The following is a 22,711-nucleotide window of genomic DNA, read 5'->3' on the forward strand; positions in this document are numbered from 1 at the left end:
GCATAAAGTTATTATCAGCTACTGAAAAACAATGAGAAACAATGAACTTCTAGTTAATCAGAAAATACCCTGCCTATTCAATAATAGGGTTACTCTAGGTACTATATATGAACCACTGATTTTTTTTTAAGAACTACAATACAGGAAATATTAAAATTCCACTGACATAGGTATGTATGTTTGCTTGTTTATTTTTCAGAAGATACTGTAGGATCTTAGGATCATAAGTTTTTCACTGTGTATCTGTTGAAATAGCATTTTAAAATTTCTGAGTCTTAGAATGTGACTCTATTCTTTTTTGTAAATTTATTCTTTTTGATTTGAAGTATTTGGAAACTGTAAGAAAGAATAAAAAGGTGATTTTTATTTATCATCTTGTCCCAAAATAGCCACTGTTAACAGTTTAGATCAGTCAGTTTATACTGTAGAAATAACCACACATTTGCTCTGGGGATGATGGCTAAGGAAGTGGAAGTAAAAGCTTCAGTGCAGATCATTCAGAGAAGGTAGACAGTAGCACATAATACAAAATAGGGTTTTAGATAAAAGGAGAAATGAGTAAAAGCAGGAATGGCTGGGAAGTGCTTCCTGGGCAAGAGGGAATGTGAACTCAAGGATTTGATATTTGGCTGGGTAAGTGAAGATGAAAGATGTTCCAGGGAGAGGGTAGTTATAAATGAAGGTCTCAGACTTTAGAAATAAGCTTGGCTTCTTTGTAGAAGAGAGAAAATGATTTGATTTTAGTGCAAATGCTTGTTTGGAGCATAAATTGGTGAGACACAATAAGACTCATTTAATAAGACTTCTTTTTAAAAACTGGACAGAAGGGCTTAAATTGGAATCTGTGGGCTGTGGGGATGCACTGAAGATCATGATGGTGGCGCAGTGTGCTAAGTACTTTATATACACTGCCTCATTTCATGTTTAACAACTTTATGAGTTACTCATTCTTTCATTCAGTAATTCACCAGCTACCATGTGCCACTCATAGAGTGCTAGAGACTTATCCTTTTTTGGCAGATGAAGAAATGGAGGCACAGCACGTTAAATGATGGAAGTGAGTTTGTTTGTTGATTTTGAAGACAAGGTAATTGAAGATAAGGTAATAGGAGAGGCTAATAAGGGCCTCTTGTACTAATCATTCTTTATATTTTAGATTAGCGAGAAAAAATGAGAAAAGGATTATGGAATTAGACCGAGGAAGTGACTGAAAGCTTTCCAGGTAGCGCTAGTGGTGAAGAACCTGCGTGCCAATATAGGAGAGGCGCAAGTTTGATCCCTGGGTTGGGAAGATTTCCTGCAGGAGGGTACTACAACCCACTCCAGTATTCTTGTCTGGAGAATCCCATGGATAGGGGAGCCAGGCTGGTTACGGTCCATAGAGTCACAAAGACTCGCACACGACCGAAGCGACCTAGCATGCACACACAGGACGTGACTGAAAGCTAGCGGAAGGGATGAATGTACAATATTTGTACTGGAGAATTGACCCAAAGAGGGACTAAATGTGACTGAATACAAAATATGTATTAAGCAAAATTTGGAATGATGAAGTCGTCTTTTCAGTTAATTTCGGTTGGATTTTATTCTTCCAGGAAAAGTCCTCATTTTGCAGACAAAATAAGCTGGGATACCCAGTGTTAATTTCTCTGTCTTGTATCTGTGGCCACCTGTTAACTGGATTGTTTTTTCTAGTCTCCTTTTCTCTTCCCACAAATAAAAATCGATTGAAGCATTTGAATTTACATGTATGTACTGAAATAATTATTTCTGTTGTGTTTAAAAATGTAGCACAATATTTTGATACGAATAGAGAAAATATTGTGACTATCAGATGTTGATTTAACTGGGGCTGACATATTGCTTAGTTATATCTCTGCCTCTCACTAGAGCACAGTATAAATGATATTTTTGGGTGACTATGTAGTTTTGATATTGAATCTTAGTTTTTATTGTATTTGGCAAAGATAAAATTGACATTTTATAGCTGTTTTATAGCATATTAATTTTATATTAATATGGTATATTGGAATTTTAGATTACAGGAAAAGTTGAGAAAAGTATACTGAAGAATTAGATTTTAAAATTGTTTTATTCTGTAGTAAGTATTGAGCTTAAGAAAAAAGTAACATTGTTTAATGGGTGTCGAGTTTGTTTTCTAAGGTGAAGAGTTCTGGAGATTCATTGCACAATAGTGGGAATGTAACTCACATTACTGAACTATACACTGAAAAATGCTTAAGATTATAAATTTTATGTGTATCTAGCCCCACTCCAGTACTCTTGCCTGGAAAATCCCATGGATGGAGGAACCTGATAGGCTGCAGTCCATGGGGTCACTAAGAGTTGGACACTACTGAGTGACTTCACTTTCACTTTTCATTTTCACGCATTGGAGAAGGAAACGGCAACCCACTCCAGTGTTCTTGCCTGGAGAATCCCAGGGACGGGGGAGCCTGGTGGGCTGCCGTCTCTGGGGTTGCACGGAGTCAGACATGACTGAAGCGACTTAGCAGCAGCCACAATTTAAAAGTTGTTTTAAAAAAGCTCCAAATTGTAGAATGTACAGCACAAAGTGAGCCCTAATGTAAACTGATACACTTTTGCTAATAATATTGGCTCATCATTTGTAAGAAATATACTAAAGACTTCCCTGGTATCTCAGCTGGTAAAGAATCTGCCTGCAGTGCAGGAGACCCTGGTTCAATTCCTGGATCTGGAAGGTCCTGTAGAGACGAGATAGGCAACCTACTCCAGTATTCTTGGACTTCTTTGGTGGCTCATATGTTAAAGAATCGGCCTGCAATGAGGGCGACCTTCCTTCCATCCCTGGGTTGGGAAGATCCCCTGGAGGAGGGCATGGCGACCCATTCCAGTATTCTTGCCTGGAGAATCCCTATGGACAGAGGAACCTGGCGGGCTATGGTCCATAGGGTTGCAAAGAGTTGGACATGACTGAAGGACTAAGCACAGAACAAAGCAATATCTTAAAAATGGGGGAAGGTAGTAGCATGGCACTAGTGATAAAGAACCCTGTTGACAGGAGACAAGAGACTTATGTTCAGTTCCTGGATTGGAAGATTCCCTGGAGGAGGAAGTGGCAGCCCTCTCCAGTATTTTTGCCTGGAGAATCCCATGGACAGAGGAGCCTGACTGGCTACAGTCCATAGCGTCCCAAAGGGTTGGACATGACTGAAATGACATAGTGTACATGCGTGGGATAAAGATATATGGGAATTCTGTACTTTTTGCTCAATTCCATAAACCTAAAACTAAAAAGTCTTAATTAAAAAAAAATAATAAAAGACAAATCATAATTTCTCTTTTTGTTTTTGCACTGATGTTGGGTGTCAGGAAATGTAATGACTTGCTTAGTTGAAGTTAATTAAAAAGAAAGTTTTCTTGACAGCGTTTCTAAGGGTTTACAGGGCTCTTAAATTATAATATTTGGCAGAAAGGAATTAGGAGATGGTAGGAGAAGAGTTGAGGCCCAAAACAAATTGGCAGAGAGCGACAGTGACAGCATTGTGGTTTATTTATAAATAGCTGGGCTAGCTATAATGAGAGCTGGTGTTTCCCATATTTTCTCATTTTCTGTAACCTTATTTCTTATGACACCAGGATAGGATACTTCCTTTGTCACCTTCTGCTTCAGTCACCTGCCATTTCTGGTAGTCTTCTGAATCTTAAATTTGAAAGGGATTTCATAAGTTCTGTGTTAAATCTAACCTATGCAATGTAGCATCTGTACCTGATGCTCATTTAGCTTTTATGTTTGAACATACAGGGTGGGAATTGAACACATGTCATTTTAGAAAGTGGTTCATTCTTATCACAGAATACTGTTGTTGTTTTTCCTTATGACATCTTTGTCCTTACAACTTTTACAACTGTTTTTATTTGTCCTCTGCAGCAGCACAAAGGAAGGCTAACCCTTTCAAGATTTTTCTCATTTATCCTTTCTCATTTTTTTCAAGTCAGCATTCCAAACTATTCTTCATTTGAGAAGACCTTTGTTATTCCTGTTGCTGTCACCCCTAGATAACATTTCCAGTTTCTTGGTTTCTCTCAAAATAGAATTCTTAAAGCTGAATATAATACTCCAGAAGGTGGCTATTTAATGTAGAACACCATGGGTCTGTTATTTTTTGGAAGACTGTTCATTCTGTTAATTTGTCGAAAAATTGCTTTTGTTTTTTAACAGCCATATTATTTTTAGGATCATCCTGAACTTATTAAACTTATTAAACCTGAACTTTATTTTCTTATAAACTGTTGCCAGTTCACCTAGAATTTAGAAATTTTTAACATTTATTAAACATTTAATATTTAGAAATAATTTTATAGAGTTTTTTAATGTGTATTTTTATTTACACAATCCCATTTGGTTCTTATAACAACACTTTGAGCTAAGTAAAACCAACCTCTTTGTCATTAAGGAAACTCCTGGTCAGAGAGGCTGACTTTTAAGGTCACATAACTTTAGAGTTGTTAGAATTGGGACTGAACCTCACATCTTCTGACTCCACATTTTATGTTCTTTTTATTGTATTATGTTGTGAACTGAACTTAGATATTTCTAGGTAAATTAAGACTTTGTGAAAAGGATTTTAAATCACCATTCATCCTCCCTAGTGAGTTGGCAACATTTTGTTTCCCTTTAGGGGATTCAGTCTCAGTTCATGTCCATTTTTGTCTGGCACTCAGCTGATCATCTTTTATGAAACAGCACATAGCCCTTGTTGATTCTCTGTGAAAGAGTGACACTGGGATTACCTCTGTTTGCATTTTTAATTTTATTATAAGGGCTTAAGGCTTCATTCTGCAAGTATCTGTTTTAGGTAATACTATTACTAGGACTTTCTTGTGTCTCTTTCCCTCTGTGTTACCCTTCTGTTTATTCTAATTGCTGTTGTTGCTTCTTGTTACATTATTGAGTTTCTTTTCTTTCCCATACTGCTTCAGAATATATAATAATAGTTTTAAAAATAACTCAAACAATAGTAATAGAACATATTATTTACCAGATTGTTCTAATACTTTATGTGTATTCTCTCATTTAATTCTTACAACAATCTCATGAGGGTAGATACTATTATCTTTATTTTAAACTGAATTACAGAGAAATGAGCTTAGTTGCCCAGGGCTGCTTAATTAGGGGAAGAGTTGAGATTTAAGATGCTAAACTACTACATTAAACCACTTTTGTCTAGCTGAACTGTTCTCTCTGTCATTCAGACATTTCTGACTAAAGGGCAGCTTTTCTTTTTTTTTAATGTCTGTGCTGTGCAGCTTATGGGATTTTAGTTTCCTAATCAGGGACTGAACCCAGGGCCCAGACAGACAGAGTGCTGGGTCCTAGCCAGAGGGCCACCAGGGAAGTCCCTGAAGGGCAGGCAGTTTTTCACAGGCTTGTGGCAATTGACATTTTATTCCTGTAAAATTTAATCTTCTGTGTTTCAGCTCCTAATAAAAATTTATTAATATTTGAGTATTCCTGTTTCATCCAAAAACATTTATTGACTGCTTACTCTGAGAGCATGGAGTTAGGAGCATCTTTGTCTGTCTGGGTGAGTTTGCAAAGTCTTCACAAAGATTATAATATTTGATCCTTGAAGAATGAATATATTATTTCAAAACCAAAAGAAAAAGAAGCTATCTTGAATGTGGAAAGATTAGCAAGTTCAATTTCTTGGAGGTGAGAGACAGAGCACCTTTGAGAAACTGCAAGTGAGTCCATTTGACTAGAATTGTAGATTTTATCTGAAGGCAGTGGGAAACATTGCAGATTTTTTAGAAGTTAATAGATTTTATTTCTTGAATTGCTTTAGATTTACAGCAAAATTGAGCAGAAGATACAGAGATTTCCCAGTTATCCTATTCTCCCACACATACATACCTTTTCCCATTATCAAATCCCCACCAGAGAGGTACGTTTGTTACAGTTGTACCTACATTGACACATCATTATCATCCAAACTTTAATTTTACAGTAGGGTTCACTCTTTTTCTTTCTAAAAATTTTATTGAAATATAGTTGATTTACATGTTGTGTTTCAGGTGTACAGCGAAGTGATTCAGATATATATGTGTGTGTGTTTATACACATACACCTTTTTTCATTATAGGTTATTATAAGATATTGAATATATTTCCCTGTGCTATACACTAGGTCCTCATTGGTTCTCTACTCCATGTATAATAGTGTGTATATTTTAATCCCGAACTCCTAATTTATTCCTACCCTAGGGTTCACTCTTGGTATTGTATGTTCTATGAATTTGGACAAATGTATAAGGACATGTATCTACCATTATAACATCATACAGAAAAGTTTCATTCTTCCTGAAATAATTCTATGCTCTTCCATTCATCCTTTCCTCCCGCCTAACTGCTGGCAACCACCGATCTTTTTTCTATCTCCAAAGTTTTGCCTTTTTTAGTTGGAATCATACAGTGTGTAGCCTTTGCACATTGCCTTCTTTCACTTAATAGCATTATTATGAATTTGTTTTCTTCCATATCTTTTTGTGGTTTGATAGCACATTTCATTTTAGCACCAAACAATTTTCCTTCATCTGGATGTACCACAGTTTATATGTGTGCCTACTAAAGGATATGTTGGTTGCCTCCAAGTTTTGGCAGTTATGAAGAAGCTTCTGTAAACATTCATGTACAGGGTTTTGTGTGGATACAAGTTTTCAGTTCATTTGGGAAAATACCAGGAATGTGATTGCTGGATCATATGGTAAGCGTATGTTTTGTAAGAAACTGTCAAACTATTCCAAAGTGGCTGTACTATTTTGCATTCTCACCAGCAGTGACTGAGAGTTCCTTTTGCTTCATATCCTCGCCAGCATTTGATATCGTCAGTGTTTTGGATTTTGAGCATTCCAAAACGTGTGTAGTGGTGTCTCGTTGTTTTAATCATTGAAGACTTTTAACATGGAAGTGAAACCAAATTTGTGTGCCTGCAAGGTCCATCTGAAAGCAGTGTGGTCCTTTAAAAGGAATAGAGGCAGAACTATAGGAAGAGAAATTGCTTATGAAGCTAGAAACAAAAAGGACCCTGGCATAGGCCCTGAAAGTGGGAATGGAGAAGAGAGAGAGATTTAAAAGGTACTTAGAAGCCAAAATGAGAAAGCTTTGTTTGAAATTGTGATGAGGAAGTTAGTATTAACCCCCATTTGGGGGTGTTTGGAGATGTGCAAGTGGTATTTTTGGTATTGTTATAATGACAGGGTTTCTTTCAGAATTAGGGGGCTGCTCAAGGACCTGCAGTGCATAGGACTGTTCCTTACAGTGAAAAATGGCGTTTCACTGAGAAACACTGTAGAGTGATAACATTCATTGAAAGAGAAGGAAATGGTAGATCTGTAGAAAGAGTTGAGTTTGAGTCCTATTGAATTTGAGTTGTTTGTGGATATCCAGTTGAAGATACCCTTAGGCAGTTAGATGTAAGAATCAAGAATATGTAGAGAGAAGTTTCAGATTTTAGGACTTGTTAGAGATGGTTGAGCATACAACTTGAAAGAAGGTAAAGGTTTGAAAAATATGAGAGAAGTAGAAGTGGTTATTACTGACATTCAGTGCTACAGAATATCAACATTTAATGGATGAAGGAAGGAAGAGGAGAAGTAAAAGAAAATAAAGCCAGAAAGGACAGAGGAAAATCAGTAGAGTAATACTGTTAAAGCTAAAAGAAGCGACAGTTCCATCCCAGAGATGTGCTCAATTTTGTCAAATATGGCAGAGAGCCCAGTAAATTAAGGACATTAAGGTTTATTTGGCAACCAGAAGGGCTTGGTGACCCTTTAGAGATTACTTTCAGTGGGGTGAGTGACGAAGGTGGACACTAGTTTATAGAATTAAAGTGTCTGAGGGGTAAAGAAATTGGACAATGAATGTAGATTACAAAAAGTTCTCTTCTTTTACAACCTGAGGCATTTATAATTGTCTCAGGGTTTACAATTACTTGAATATTTCATTGTTTCTCATTATTATTTTTTAAAAAGGAAAAACGCTAACACAGTAATAAGCTTAGTTTTCATAAATTTAATGCATTTGAAGTGAAGAAGGATATCATTAAGCATGCTAATAACAGCAAATCCTACTAGACAGGCTAATAGCAGCAATTCTACTGCACGTTATCTCTCTGCTTTGATTGGTATGCTCTATGTTTGATTGGTAAGGAAAATAATAAAAGTAAAGAACCTGGAAGGAGTATTTGGTGTAGAGCATTAAAGATTGCAAAGATTAAAAAGGATTTGTGATTAGGGACTGATGTCCTGTTTCTAGTTCTCATAAAACATGGGGATCTGAACTTGACTTTCAGACATGTTTTCGTGAGCACATTAAAAATAAAAGTAGAAGACTCCATGCACTGTTTCAAGATAATTTGTGAAGGGAAGGAGAAAGAGGGTAGCTAGTAAGGGGATGGAGAAGTAGAAGAAAAAGTTTTTTTTAAAGATAGTTGATAACTTGAGTATGTTCCTTTGTGGAGGGGGAAGCCAGAAGACAGGGCAAAGTTGAGGATACAAGGAGAGAAGAAAACTAATCTGTAAACTAAAAGGCAGGATGGCATATTGGATCCAGAGTAATGGTGTTAGGGGCTTAACCTTGGATAGGAGAAAAGAAGAGGCACCTTTTCCATTGAGTTTGAGGGAAGACATAACGATGGATTTGGAGGTGAGTGCATATTTGTAACTAGAATCGTAGGAAGCTTGTTCATTCCCCAGTTTCCGAATGCCTGCTGTGTATTTCAGTGCTAGTTCGGGGATATGTAGTCCCTGTCCTTGAAGAGCGTAGGATCTAGTGAAGATGGGAGATTTTTTGCCTTATGTCCTGTTATGTTTTTCTTTCAGGTAGGATGTGAGCCTGTTTTTGGAGTCTTAGTCTCTCATGATTCTTCAGATTCTTCAGAGTAGTTTGGAGATCATATCAAAAAGAACTTTTAAGTTACTTGGAATGGAATTTTTCCTGACCTGGAAATGTAAATTTACTCATAAAAGCTTGATATAACTACTTTAGTTCTTCTTTTAAGACAGATACATATTTTGTCATGCAGTAATACTGCTTCTTTACTCTTCTCTGCTCCAGTTAAATAGTCATTTATATCCTCTTCATCAAACTTTTAAAAAGACAGACTTAGTTTATTATTAATTTAAAATTTTTAATCAGTATTCTTAATGGTCTCCTTGTGGTCAGGATCAGTGAGCCAACAACTTGGAATGTAAGATTAATTAGGATTATGGATAGCAACTCATTGCGTTACAGCTTATACGTGTACATTGGTGATTTTCATCTTGGGGCAGTTTTGCATCCCAGGGGATCTTTGGCAATATGTGGAGATGTTTTTGGTTGTCACCACTGGGGATAGGAAACTGCTACTGGCATCTAGTGGGTAGAGGCCAGGGATGCTGCTAATGCTGTAATGCATAAGACAGCCTCCCGCAACAAAAATGATCTGGTCCAAAATGTCAAAAGGGCTGAGGTCTGGTATACATTAACATTTCAATACTTATGACATAATCAAACATGCTTACCTACATTATCTCATTTAAACTTCAGAAACCCCTAATGAGGTAAGTGATACCCTTCTTGCCCTGAAGGAACCATGCATTGGTGATGGAAGCAGGATATAAAGCTTGGACTTAAATCTATAGGAAATTTTTATTATGTAAGTATTCAGGACACAAGGCTTTTTTTTTTTTTTTAATTAAGGCTATCTTTGTCTTACTTGGTGTTTTTTTTCAGGGACAAATATTCCTGGCATTTGAAGTACATAATTTATTTTTAATATTACAGATCTAGAAATGGCCATTGCCTACTGGAATTTAGTGCTTAATGGAAGATTTAAATTCTTAGACTTATGGAATAAATTTTTGTTGGTAAGTTCATGTTTTCTGCGGTTTGGTGTTTTCTAAATTTTTGCTTTGTTTGAAGATAAATTAACATTTTAAAGGATGCCTAACTCATTTCAGAGCATGTATTGGATGTAGAATGAGAAATTTGATTTCCAGAATTTTATTACATAGGTTGTTTTGAATTCTTGTATTCAGCATCTTCTGGACTGTTTTTTTTGAAACCCTATTTTAGTGAATTGGATGCTTCTTGTTATTTTTTTTTTTCCTTAATAGGAACATCATAAACGATCAATACCAAAAGATACTTGGAATCTTCTTTTAGACTTCAGTACAATGATTGCAGATGACATGTCTAATTATGATGAAGAAGGTAATGAATATTTTGCTCTACCAATTCTTTAAAAATATCTTTAATCATACACCCTGGAACTTCTTGTCTACTTCTGTTTTTCTTAGGTTTCTCTTTTCTGAGCTTTTATTTGTGCTCTTCTGAATGTAGAAAATGCCTTCATCCTCTTTTACCAATCTGTATTATTTCCTTAAATACCAACTCTGTATTCATGTTTTCCAGAAAGGCATGAGTGATTTTCATTCATGTTTTAGATTTTCAGTCTACTTTAGGAACTTACTCTTTTCTTAATGTAAGTGCCTATATATATATATTTTTTTATTGTCTGTTTTGTCTGTGAGCTTGATTGTAAACTCCTTGAGTTTTGTGACTTAGGCCACATGGAAATGGGACTTTATTTTCCTACTGTAGCACTATTGGCATTAAGTAATATTCACTGATTGAATACTTTTCTGCTGTTTCTTCATGTATTTAGAAAGGTAACTCTGCCATCCACTACCAGGATATTTTTGTTTTCTGGAACTGGTAGTAGTTTACATTGATCTCTTCACATGTACTTACCTGCTTCCCCTTGAGAATTAGCAAGATGTATTTTGATATTTTTGAATAGACAGTATTTTTTGAAAAATCTTTAGTAACGTTGGTCTCCTTAAAAGTGTCCTGAACTATTTAACCTAACCACAGATAATGTTATTTCCTTATCTTTGTTTTCATTGTCATGTATTGTTTTCTTTAAGAATTGAGAAATGACTAATAATTGATGATTGTGCTTTCTGTTACGCCTTATCAAAAGTGGAGAACTTGCTGATTTGGAAGTTGCCATAGAAGCATGTATAGAGCATGCATATATATAATTTAAAATCCTTTAGTAATTTATTATCATGAAATAGGTTAGTGTCTGATCCTTGCTTTTAATTTCCTTTGTAAGATTGCCCTAAAATGCAGAAAAAGGTTAACTCCAATTTAATATGCTTTCAGCACTGGCAGTGTGTCATCATATCAAGGCTGGATTTGACCAGATTACTTCAGTGGCCTTCAGAAAACCATATATTACTGATTACCAAGAGTGTTATTTTTTATCATTCAGAGAATGATCAAGTGTTGGAGTAATAGAAAAGAGAAAATGCAAGGAATATTCTAGGTTGAAACGTTAAAGAACTAGAAATTTGGAGGTCTTATCAGTGTGGATATTTATAATGATATGCTTTAACAATTGTAGGGAAGATATTTAAGAAAAAATAAGGATTCTGCTAAATACTAGCCTTATTTCTGCTTTTGTTTCTTTCCTTTCTCACATATCCCCCCCACAGGAGCATGGCCTGTTCTTATTGATGACTTTGTGGAATTTGCACGCCCTCAAATTGCTGGGACAAAAAGTACAACAGTGTAGCACTGAAGGAACCTTCTAGAATGTACATAGTCTGTACAATAAATACAACGGAAAATTGCACAGTCAATTTCTGCTGGCTGGACTGAACTGAAGATCAATCCTCACAATTCAGACTGAGGGTTGAGACAAAACTTTAAGGATACATCTTGGACCATATCGTATTTCATTCTTCTAATGGTGGTTTGGGCTTGTCTTCTAGTCTGGGCCGCTCTAAACATTTATTATTCCAACATTGTGGATTTCATCTTATATCTGTGGACCATCCTAGTTTATTCTCCCATAAGTCTTAGAAGCTTTATGGTGATTATTTTGAAGTTTCCATTCTTGCATAAAGCACAATGCTGTCTTCATCAGAAAACAAGTTTGGCATAAGAATTAAACATATGAACGTCACAGTTTATAAAAACTTCTTAAATATATGCTTTGGGCTAGTTGCAAAGACTATGCTGATAGCACTTCCAGTGAGAGTGATATATTTAAGTGTACCGGATCTGGAATGGTGTTTTGGTATGGGGGGATTTTTTTTTTTTCCTGGCAAATTACATGTATTGTTAATGTGAGTAGAGTATCTGATGAAAAAAAGTCAAAATAACCAACGTGAAAAAATTTTAGGATAATTTGGTGTGCCTACCCAAAATTTTATTGTGTTTTAGACCCTCGATTTCAAAAGGTTCCACAGAACTAGTCTGCACTTATCTTACCCATGTTTATATATAGTTGTCTTACAGGGGCTTTTATTTAGAAAAACATCTGCATAATGTTAGATTCTACTCCCGTCTACATTATGCACCTCGTAATTGGATTTCATTATGATTTTGAAATGCTTATATGCCTGTTAAGTAAGTTAAACTATTTAATTTGTTTGAATGTTTTAGATTGCTACATAATACAATATTCTAAATTTAGGCATGAGGGTTTATTTTTGTTTTTTTTTTGTTTTGTCAGCACACTATGGAACACAAATGAAATTCTCTTAATTTATAAGAAGAAGTAGGAATTAAATTTTGAAAATGGTTGTAATGAGCCATGAAGTTCAATTCTTATAGGTACTGCTCTTTCAGACAAATAGTCCATTTTTGATGACTTCTTATTTTGTTGAAATTGTTTTAACTGCTAATCACTGTGGTTGCCAAATACTTGAGGAGCAAGGATTTTCAAGCAAGCATGCACTTGATGCAAAATACAAATCTGGCTTCTATTTTCATAAATTATTTAGTTTCTACTATGTTTTATTTCACTCAGATTAGCTCAGTTTTCACATCAAAGCAGAACTGTATCTTGTATCTATTTTTTTTTTATTACAAGACCTGTGAACTGCTTTCATGCTGAAAATGCTCATTTCTCTGTTCACTTCTTGACATGTGAAGAAGGGTTTATTGCTTTTTTAAACATTTCTTTAAGGCTGGTTTAAAAAATGTAAAACTTCAGAGACTGGATGACTGGTTTTTAGCAGGAGTAGATTTTGCTTGGTGTATCCAGGCACTCTGTAAGGTCTAATGTTGAAATTATCAAAGGAATGTACTTCAGAAAAGCAGTACATTATAATGTAGATGCGGAAATGATTTTAAGAAATGGATATATTAAAACTACTTTTTATTTACATGATTTTGAAATTGACTAGAAAGCTCTTCCCATAGATATTAATATTCTAATCATAACTTTAATTCAAAAATATGATTCTATCAAAAGAAAATTTTGACAGTTTTATTCAGGTTACTGGAATTGGTTATTTAAAAAAAAAAGAAAAAAGAAGAATCCTGCTGCTTTCAGTATTTCCTGATTTCGTATTTGTAAATATTAAGAGGAACTTCAATTATGAAATATTTTAAAAAGATATATATATATATATATATGTACTATTTTGTTTCCTGTCTTAAAGATTTTGAGTTACGGTATTGTTTTTGAATTGATTAATTAATTCCAGTATGCTGTGTTTTGAAATGAGATCCGATTAGCTTTTTTTCCCCAATAGAACTTGTTTTTCATATAAGTCTGATATTGGTTCGTGGCCTAGTGCCTTGGGTTTTACAGACTTTTCCTTTTAAATGCAAGACCTTTTCAACAAAATAGTGTTTGTCATCAGTTTGGTACTAAACATTTATAATTACTGTGTAATTATAAACAAAACAATACATAAAGCTTTGAATATAATTATGTAGCATAAAAGTTAAGGTTGTTAACTCTATGATGGCATCTTAGAATTAAACAATACTATTACTAGGGCCTGAAAGAGAAGACTGATTTAATGTGGTGTGATTTTTCTGAGGATAAATGTCGGGTTACGTAGGGAATATTTTGTACTAAGAATGCTTACACATAATGGCCATGTGTGTGTGAGTGTGTGTGAAAGAGTGAGATTGACAGGTTGAAAGGGACACACATGCTCACACACACACAACTTGAATTGCTTTAATTAATTAGTGTTTCAGTCTTCATTTTGGTTAACTCCCCATGCTGATTCTTTTGTTTTAAACTGAACCACAGGTACAGTTTCCTTTTTGCCAAATGTCAAAACAGGTACACATTTTAAAATGTAATGCTTTTTAAATAGTAAAGTGTATAAAATTAGAAGTGCCCACATATAAAAATACTTGAGATCAAGGTTATCTTTAGTGACTATCATCTGCATATCTCTGTAAGTTCAATTGTGTTTCTTACATCCCTGTCATATTACCAACAGAGGCAATAAAAGCTTCAGTGAAATTGCCATGACTAAATCTTTTCACATATTATTTCAGTGTAATACTTTTAAAGACTAAAATATACCGGAAAACTTTTCTAGAAAGGATAATTATTAATGGAAAGAGCATTGTAATGGCAAGTTTTTGGGAGAAAAGACATGCCAAGTCTTGTTTACTATATTTGAAATGTTTACAACTATACTGGGCTGCTTTATTTAACAGTACTGTAGTTGTGTAATATGGCTTTGTAAGTATATGTTCTTCATTAGACTTTTAAAAAGTTTTAATGAGTGAAAGAGAGTTAATAAAATAACATGGGAAATCTTTTATATAATACCCTTACTGGGAAATTCTTATTTAAGCAAGGTATACTATTTTTTTTTCCTCAGAAAGATTTAAGTGAATGAAGTGTTCATCTATTTTTTATTTGATGATAATCAAGAGGTTTGAGTAGTTGTAGACAGTTTAACGTGCACTTTGCTTAGATTTTTTTAAAAACATGTTACTATGAAGACTACGTATTGTAAACCTTCTGTAACTTTTACATATGAATGACAGAAGAAAGTTAAACCTAATGAAAGAATTTTGGAATAAAGGAACGTGGTGCTGGGGAAATTTATTATAGTTCACAAAGTATGCCTTTGTAAACCTGAATCAACTTTCAGCAAGAATTAATTTATGGAGTTCTAAATGTTAAATTGTATATATTTAATAGAAAATACTTATTTGACACCTCAGCAGTTTTCTTTAAATGTTACTTTATACTTTTAACAACATGATTTATATTGCATACATAGATGTTTTGATAAGATTTTATCAAATTTGATAATGTAATGATAAAATGTTTTTAAAATGTGAACTATTTAACATTTATCTTAATAACTGAGCACACAATACCGGATTGTGATTTCTACATAATGTGATAATTAGGGTTCAAATTATGGTTCATCATTTAATTGATTATAAACAAGTATATTTCTGAACTCTACTTGCCTCCATTTTTACAATCATATAGCAATAATTTCTATTTTTATTTTATAGAAATGTGGTGAAGTTATGATACCTTTACCTTTGATTTCACAAGGGGAAGTGGTTTATATTTTATAGTTTTACATTTGAAAATTCCTAATAGTACAAATCCCCTTTTCCAGGTTTACCCTTACTCTTTGTCGCCATTTTGGTTGAATATTTGTTTGATTTGTATTTGATTCTGGAGGCGGATAGTTCTGTTTTTTTTTTTTTTTAACTCAATACAGTTACATAAATGGTTTTACCAGAGCATTCTTGCTATCTATTTTCTTTACTGCCTGTTGGGTAATTGGCATTTCTTGCTGACAAATTCATTTATTTGACAACTTTCTTTTGTGTTAATGTGGCTTTTGACTTCTCTTTCATCTTTAATCTGCCATAAATAAGGAAATTATGACTTTAAAAAAGTGCACAGCTGTTGTAGTAGATGGAATTCCTAAAAAGTAATGTCTTTATGGAGTTTTAAAGACAGATACTTGGTGAATCATTTTATGTTTTAAAAATTGAGTTTCTAAAACTTTTTTTTAATCTAAGTATATCCAAGTTTTTCTTAAAAGTATTGCTTATTTATATTCACCTTATCTCTTCTGTTTGTGCTGTGCAGAAATCAGTATAGCTTATAACTTTTAAAGCATTGTTTTTCAAGAAACGCCTTGAGGCTGCTGTATTTCATGAGGTCGGAAGCTTTCTACTTTATCTCTTGTATCTTATTGGCATTGCATATGAGATTTGGTCTGGGGAAAAATGTTTGGTTAAAAAGGTGTTTTTCTGTTTTTAATAACTGGCTTAGAGGGAACATTTTACAGTGGAATAGGAAGAGATAGAGTCAGATTGAAATTAAAGCAGGCTTGATTATGGAAAGTAGCACTGCTTTGAAGAGAAGAATCCATCAAATAAGTTTAAAGTGAAGAATAGTTTAGAACCAAAAATAGTAAAAACAAAGCTTGATTTAAAACAAAAAGTTTGGAAACAGAGGCAACATATGAATGGCTTAATGAGCAAAGCAAAGAAAAACAAACGGATAATATTCATTTTATATTTAGTATATATATTTAGGCACACATTTACTATAACTATTAATTTTATTTCAGGTTATGAAATAAAACTTTGGATCTAATGGAAAACTTGGGCAATGCCAAATGAGATTTTTACAAAAAGGAGTACTGTAGGGCATAAGCTAGGGGCTAAGGAGAAATGCTAAGGTAAGCTCTAGACAGCGCTCTTGTTACGTAGTTACATGACACAGAGGTAAAAGAGCAATATTTGACCAGTAAGATTTAGAGATGTGTGTACATGAAATCTTTTGAAAATACTTGTGTTTTCAGTATTCTTAATCCTGAGAGTGTGTTGGAATTCACTGTACTGAAATTACATGTAATGAAAGCCAGAGCTTTAAAATAGTCATTCATAAGACTGTTGTAATGGTACTCAATAGCAACAGCTTTATTGAGGTATAATTTATACACCATGAAATCCAACCATTGTAAGTGTACAATTCAGTAAATTTTAGTAAATTCATTAAATTTTAGTAAATTCATAGTGTTCTGAAACCATCACAATCCAGTTTTAGAAAATTTCCATCAGCCTTAATAGAAGTTCCTCTCATGCTCCTTTGCGTTGGTTCCTGCTCTTACCGCAAGACCTAGGCAGTCACACTGATCTGTTCTATAAATTTCCCCCGTCCAGAAATTACAGGTGACTAGAATCATACAATCTGAAGTCTTTTGTTTCTGGCTTCTTTCCTTTGGCATAATGTTTTTGAGCTTCATCCATGTTATGGTATATACCTGTACTTAATTCTTTTGGTTGCTATGTAGTATTCCATTATGTAGATATACTACATTTTGTTTATTCATTCGCCAATTGCTGGACGTTTGGATTGTTTACATTTTTGTTATTATGAATAATCTGTGAATATTCCCCATAATGACATTCCCCATGTCATTATGTGGACATATATTTTAATTTCTTTCAGGTAGATTCCTAGGAGTGTAATTGTTGGCTTGTTTCAAAATTTTACGTTTGACTTTCTAAACTGCCCAACTTTTCCGAAGTGGCTGTACCATTTAAACATATTCCTAACACAATATGTAGGGTTACAGTTTTTCTAAATCCTTGTGAATATATTTATTTTTATTATTGTCATCCTGGTAGATCTGTATTTTAAGTGTACAAGTTATATATATCTAGCTATCCTAATTTGTTTGTCTTTTGGATGTGCAATTTAGTTGAGTATAAGGTGGCCTGAGGGATTATAAAATTACTCGCTGTGTACATATATTTGGTTGAAGGCAGTATTTTCTGCAAATCAGTGAGGGTAGTTACTGTACTCTTCAGTGGGGGTTCCAGTCCCTTAGTGAACTCCAGTGAGGAAATGAACTGTGTAGGTTAAGAGTGATGCTGATGGCTGTTGCATTGTGCTATTTTGTGTACAGTGCTTGATGTAAGTTCCCAGTTAGCCTGTGACTGGTGGTAATACTTAAAATGTTGTATAAATAATTGCACAGACATGTCAGTCTCATTATTAATTTTCCCAGAGCTCTTTTGTTCTGGGAATGAATTTTTTCAGTTTGTAAAACTTTAGATGATATTGTTTAGTTGCTTCCAGCCACTTTTGCTCTTAGACACAGTAGACATTGGAGTAGTGTTTATTTGTAATAGAAAACTTCAGGATATACAACAGTAGATTAGTATAATGAACCTACTTCAACACAATCAATTCATGTGGCTAATCTTGATTTATTTATATGGTACCCATCTTCCCAACCCTGATCTATTCTGAAGCAAGTCCCAGGTAGCAAATAATTTCATTTATAAATATTTCAGTATGTATGTCTGATACATAAAGCTCCTAAAGATAACCAAAACACTATTATCATGCTTAAATGTTAACCATTTCTTAGTAATTATCTAGACAGCATTTTAAATTGTCTCATAATTTATTTTTCCAGTTCAAGTCTGGTTTCAAAATAAGGTCCATATATTCTGTATATCTATAAGTTTCTTTTAACTGATGGGTCCCCATACCTGCCTCTCTTCAGCTTGAAATTCATTTGTTTGAAAATGTATTGGTTGCTTTATATTTTAAAATTTCTATGAAATTTATGTTTAAGGTAACCTTTGATGTACTTCATCAAAAAATATTATAACTTGAAAATATTTTGGAAATTAATGAAGTGTGGTATAGAAAGCTATAATAATTATATCAATAGACATTCCCTTAACTTTAAAAATATAATGGGACTTGTATTCAGAATATATAAAGAACTATAGTTAACAATAAAGATAACCCAATTTACAAATGAACAAATAATTTGAATAGATCTTTCTCCAGAACATATATACAGATGAAAAAATATTCAACATCATTAGTCATTAGGGAAATGCAAACCAAAACCACAGTGAGTTATCACTTCACACCCTCAAGAATTACTTTAGTGAAAAGGACAAGTGTTGAAGAGCATGCGGATGAATTGAAACCTTTGTACATGGGTGGGAATGTTAACACGGTGCAGCAGCTGTGGAACACAGTTTGGCTGTTCCTCAGAAAGTTAAACATAGAGTTAGCATATGACTCAGCAGTTCTACTCCTAGAAATAGAATTGAAAACATTTTCACATTCCATCCCCTGGTAACCACTATTTTACTTAGTGTGTCTTATGAATTTGATCGTTTTAGGTACTTCATAGGGCTTCCCTGGTGGCTCATCTGGTAAGGAATTCACCTGCAATGCAGGAGACCTGGGTTCAATCCCTGGGTTGGGAAGATCCCCTGGAGAAGGGAACGGCTACCCACTCCAGTATTCTGGCCTGGAGAATTCCATGGACTGTATAGTCCATGGGGTCGTAAAGAGTCGGACATGACAGAGCGACTTTCACTTCACTTCAGGTACTTCATATAAATGGAGTCTTTATCACAGTATTTATCTTTTTGTGGTTGGCTTATTTCACTTAGCATAATATCCTCAAGCATCATCCTCACTGCAGCATGTGACAGGAATTCATTCCATTGTAAGTATATATCACATTTTACTTTGTTTCTCCATTTATCTGTCAGTGGACATTTGGCTATTAATTGTGCTGCTGTGAACGTAAGTGTGCAAATATCTGAGACCCTCCTTTCACTTCTTTTGGATAAATACCCAGAAGTGCTATAACTGGATCCTGTGCCATTTCTTGTTTACATTTTTTGAGAAACGTCTAGGCTGTTTTCCACAGCACTTGCACCGTTTTAGTCTTACCAGCAGTGCACAAGGGCTCCAGATTCTTCACATCTTCATTAACACTTCCTGCCTCCTTCCTTCCCTCCCGCCTTCCTTTCTTTCCCCCTTTCTTGTATTTGTCATCCTAATGAATTGAGGTAATACCTCATTGTGGTTTTTAATTACATTTCTCTGGTTAGTGATATTGAGCATCTTTTCACATGCTTGTTGGCCATTTATATATCATCTTTGGAAAAATGACTAAGTCCTTTGCCCATTTTTGAATTGGTTATTTATTTTTTTGTTGTTGAGTTGTCAGAGTTCTTTTGATATTCTAGGTGTTAAACATTTGCTCAAATGTTATTAAGTGTCTCTATTGGTTTTCTGTCTGGATGATCTATCCATTGATGACAATGGAATATGGAAGTCGCCTACTTTTATTATGCTCTTGTCTATTTCTCCCTTTGAATTTCTTCTTTTGTTTTGCTTTATATTAAAACAATATGTGTGTGTATGGAATTTTGGATTTTCAACATGAAGGATAATATCTGCAAATATAATTTTGGTTCTTTCCAATTTAGATGCTTTTCATTTCATTTCTCTGTCTTAATTGCTGTGGCTAGGACTTTAGATACCTTGTAGAAGTGACAAGAGTGGGCATCCTTATCTTGTTCCTGATCTTAGAGGAAAAGCTTTGCATCTTTCACCATTGAAGTATAATGTAGCAGTGGAGTTTTCATATATGATCTTTAAATCTTTTATTATGCTGAGGTAGTTTCCTTCTATTCCGAGTTTGTTGATTTTTTTTTGTCGGTGGTGGTGGGGTAACAGGAAAGGTTATTCAGTTCAGTCGCTCAGTTGTGTCCGACTCTTTGCAACTCCATGAACCACAGCACACCAGGCCTCCCTGTCCATCACCAACTCCTGGAGTCCACCCAAACCCAGGTCCATCGAGTCGGTGATGCCATCCAACCATCTCATCCTCTGTTGTCTCCTCCTCCTCCTGCCCTCAATCTTTCCCAGCATCAGGTGGCCAAAGTATTGGAGTTTCAGCTTCAACATCTGTCCTTCCAATGAACACCCAGGACTAATCTCCTTTAGGATGGACTGGTTGGATCTCCTTGCAGTCCAAGGGACTCAAGAGTCTTCTCCAGCACCACAGTTCAAAAGCATCAATTCTTCTGTGCTCAGCTTTCTTTATAGTCCAACTCTCAAATCCATACATGACCACTGGAAAAATCATAGCCTTGACTAGATGGACCTTTGTTGGCAAAGTAATGTCTCTGCTTTTGAATATGCTGTCTAGGTTGGGCATAACTTTCCTTCCAAGGAGTAAAGCATCTTTTAATTTCATGGTTGCAGTCACCATCTGCAGTGATTTTGGAGCCCAGAAAAATAAAGTCAGCCACTGTTTCCCCATCTGTTTGAAAGGGTATTGAGTCTTATCAAATGCTTTTCTGCATCAGTTAGTATGATCATATGGTTTTTGTCCTTCACTCTGTTACTGTGGCGTATCAGAATGATTGATTTTCATATATTGAACCATCTTTGCATTCCAGGAACAACTCCCACTTTGTCATGTTGTACAGTACCTACTGGAACTCTCCACAGAATGTAATCAGAGAACGTTACACCTCTTCTCTTTAAGGCTCTTTGTTGTTGGGTGTCTGGTGTAGCAGTATGGCCTTACCTAATACTACATGCACTAAATGTGAAGGTTTTCCAAGGGAAATAAGAAAAATTAATGAATTGGATTCTCAGATACTTTTTATTTCCAGATTCATTAACAACCAAATCTGTAACTTGCTTAGAGACGTGAGAAGAAAGTTTAGCTCACTGGATCACAACCTTTAAGTTTTTTAGTTTATTTTTAAGGTAACTACCTAGTCCTACTTCTGGGGATTCTGCAGAGCTGGAGCTCCAAAACAAAAGGAGCCACCCATGTGATCTAGATTAGCAGAGAACAACAGTAGTTGAAAGTCCCTGAAGCATGAATGAACTTGGCAAGTTTGAGGAATGGAAGGTAAGGCAGTGAGGTGGCTGAGGAGCAGAGACAGGGCCATGAGATGAGAGGCAGGCAGGAGCCACATTGCGTATGATTTTGTGAGCTAGCACAAGGAGTGCAATGAGATACCTTTGGAGATTTTAAAACAGGAAAGAAAAAACCTTGCTTTTTAAAGGTGACTGGCTGCTGTTTTGAGAATGATTCCCAGTGAGTTAGGAGGTTGGTGTCTGGACAAGGTGTGATGCTGGTTTGAACTAGTGTGACAATGGTAGGAGAAAGGTGGGCAAACTAAGGATATATGTTAAAGGTGGGGTCAGATAATTTAATGATGGGTTGTATTTTGGGAGGGAAGGAAAAACTAATTGAAATGGTTGTATAGATGATGCTGTTGTGTAGCATAATGGGAGACCATTGGATTAGAAATCTGGGAAAATCAAGTATTCTGTTAGACATGAATGTTTCTTACTCTCTCAAACAAGTAAAAATAAGTAATGTCCCAAAGGATAGCCAGATACTTGAACATTTTGGGGCAGGATAATCCTGCATTGGATCTTGGAGCTGTACATTTTACCCCAGGAAATGAAAAACTGCCTCTCTAGTTTGACAGTCTAAACTGCACACATATTTTTAAATGCTGGGTAGGGTAGTTCTGGGGGCTTCCCCGGTGGCTCAGCAGTAAAGAATCCGTCTGCAATACAGGAGACACAGAAGATACTGGTTCCATCCCTGGGTTAGGAAGATCCCCTGGAGAAGGTCATAGCAATCTACTCCAGTATTCTTGCTCGGAGAATCCCATGGACAGAGGAACCTGGCAGGCTACAGCCCAAAGAGTGACAGGGCTGAAGTGACTCAGCACACGTGCATGGTTCTGCTTCAGGTTGTACCTCTAGTATACCGTTGCCAAGTGTAAGGGGTCTTTACATCCTTATGTGTGTTTTCTCAGGCAGTGGACACTAAAAAGTACAACTTACGCCATCAGTTTAGTTCAGTTGCTCAGTTGTGTCCAACTCTTTGCAACTCTATGGACTGCAGCACGCAAGGCCTCCCTGTCCATCACCAACTCCTGGAGCTTGCTTAATCTGTCCAGTGAGTCAGTGATGGCATCCAACCATCTCATCCTCTGTTGTCCCCTTCTCTTCCTGCCTTCAATCTTTCCCAGCATCAGGGTCTTTTCCAGTGAGTCAGTTCTT

At 35.3% G+C, this 22,711-nt stretch overlaps 1 protein-coding gene across 9 annotated transcripts in view; it reads left to right on the forward strand.

Annotated features, from left to right (window-relative positions):
* The window catches only part of DCUN1D1 (defective in cullin neddylation 1 domain containing 1), a 35,226-nt gene extending 20,904 nt beyond the window's left edge, over positions 1-14,322 (forward strand). For 8 of the 9 annotated variants that reach the window (XM_061414811.1, XM_061414804.1, XM_061414845.1 and 5 more), the window contains 3 exons: positions 9,808-9,890; positions 10,140-10,236; positions 11,526-14,322. In XM_061414811.1, coding sequence (XP_061270795.1) covers positions 9,808-9,890; positions 10,140-10,236; positions 11,526-11,605 — 260 coding nt within the window. In that variant the 3' untranslated portion in view covers positions 11,606-14,322. Of the gene's footprint in view, positions 1-5,463; positions 5,571-9,807; positions 9,891-10,139; positions 10,237-11,525 lie in introns of those variants that run through there. The other variant, XR_009736052.1, reaches the window with a different exon arrangement.
* The last annotated feature ends 8,389 nt before the right edge of the window (positions 14,323-22,711 follow it).

This window comes from Bos javanicus, chromosome 1, assembly GCF_032452875.1.
Source record: "Bos javanicus breed banteng chromosome 1, ARS-OSU_banteng_1.0, whole genome shotgun sequence".
NCBI classification, from domain to species: Eukaryota; Metazoa; Chordata; class Mammalia; order Artiodactyla; family Bovidae; genus Bos; species Bos javanicus.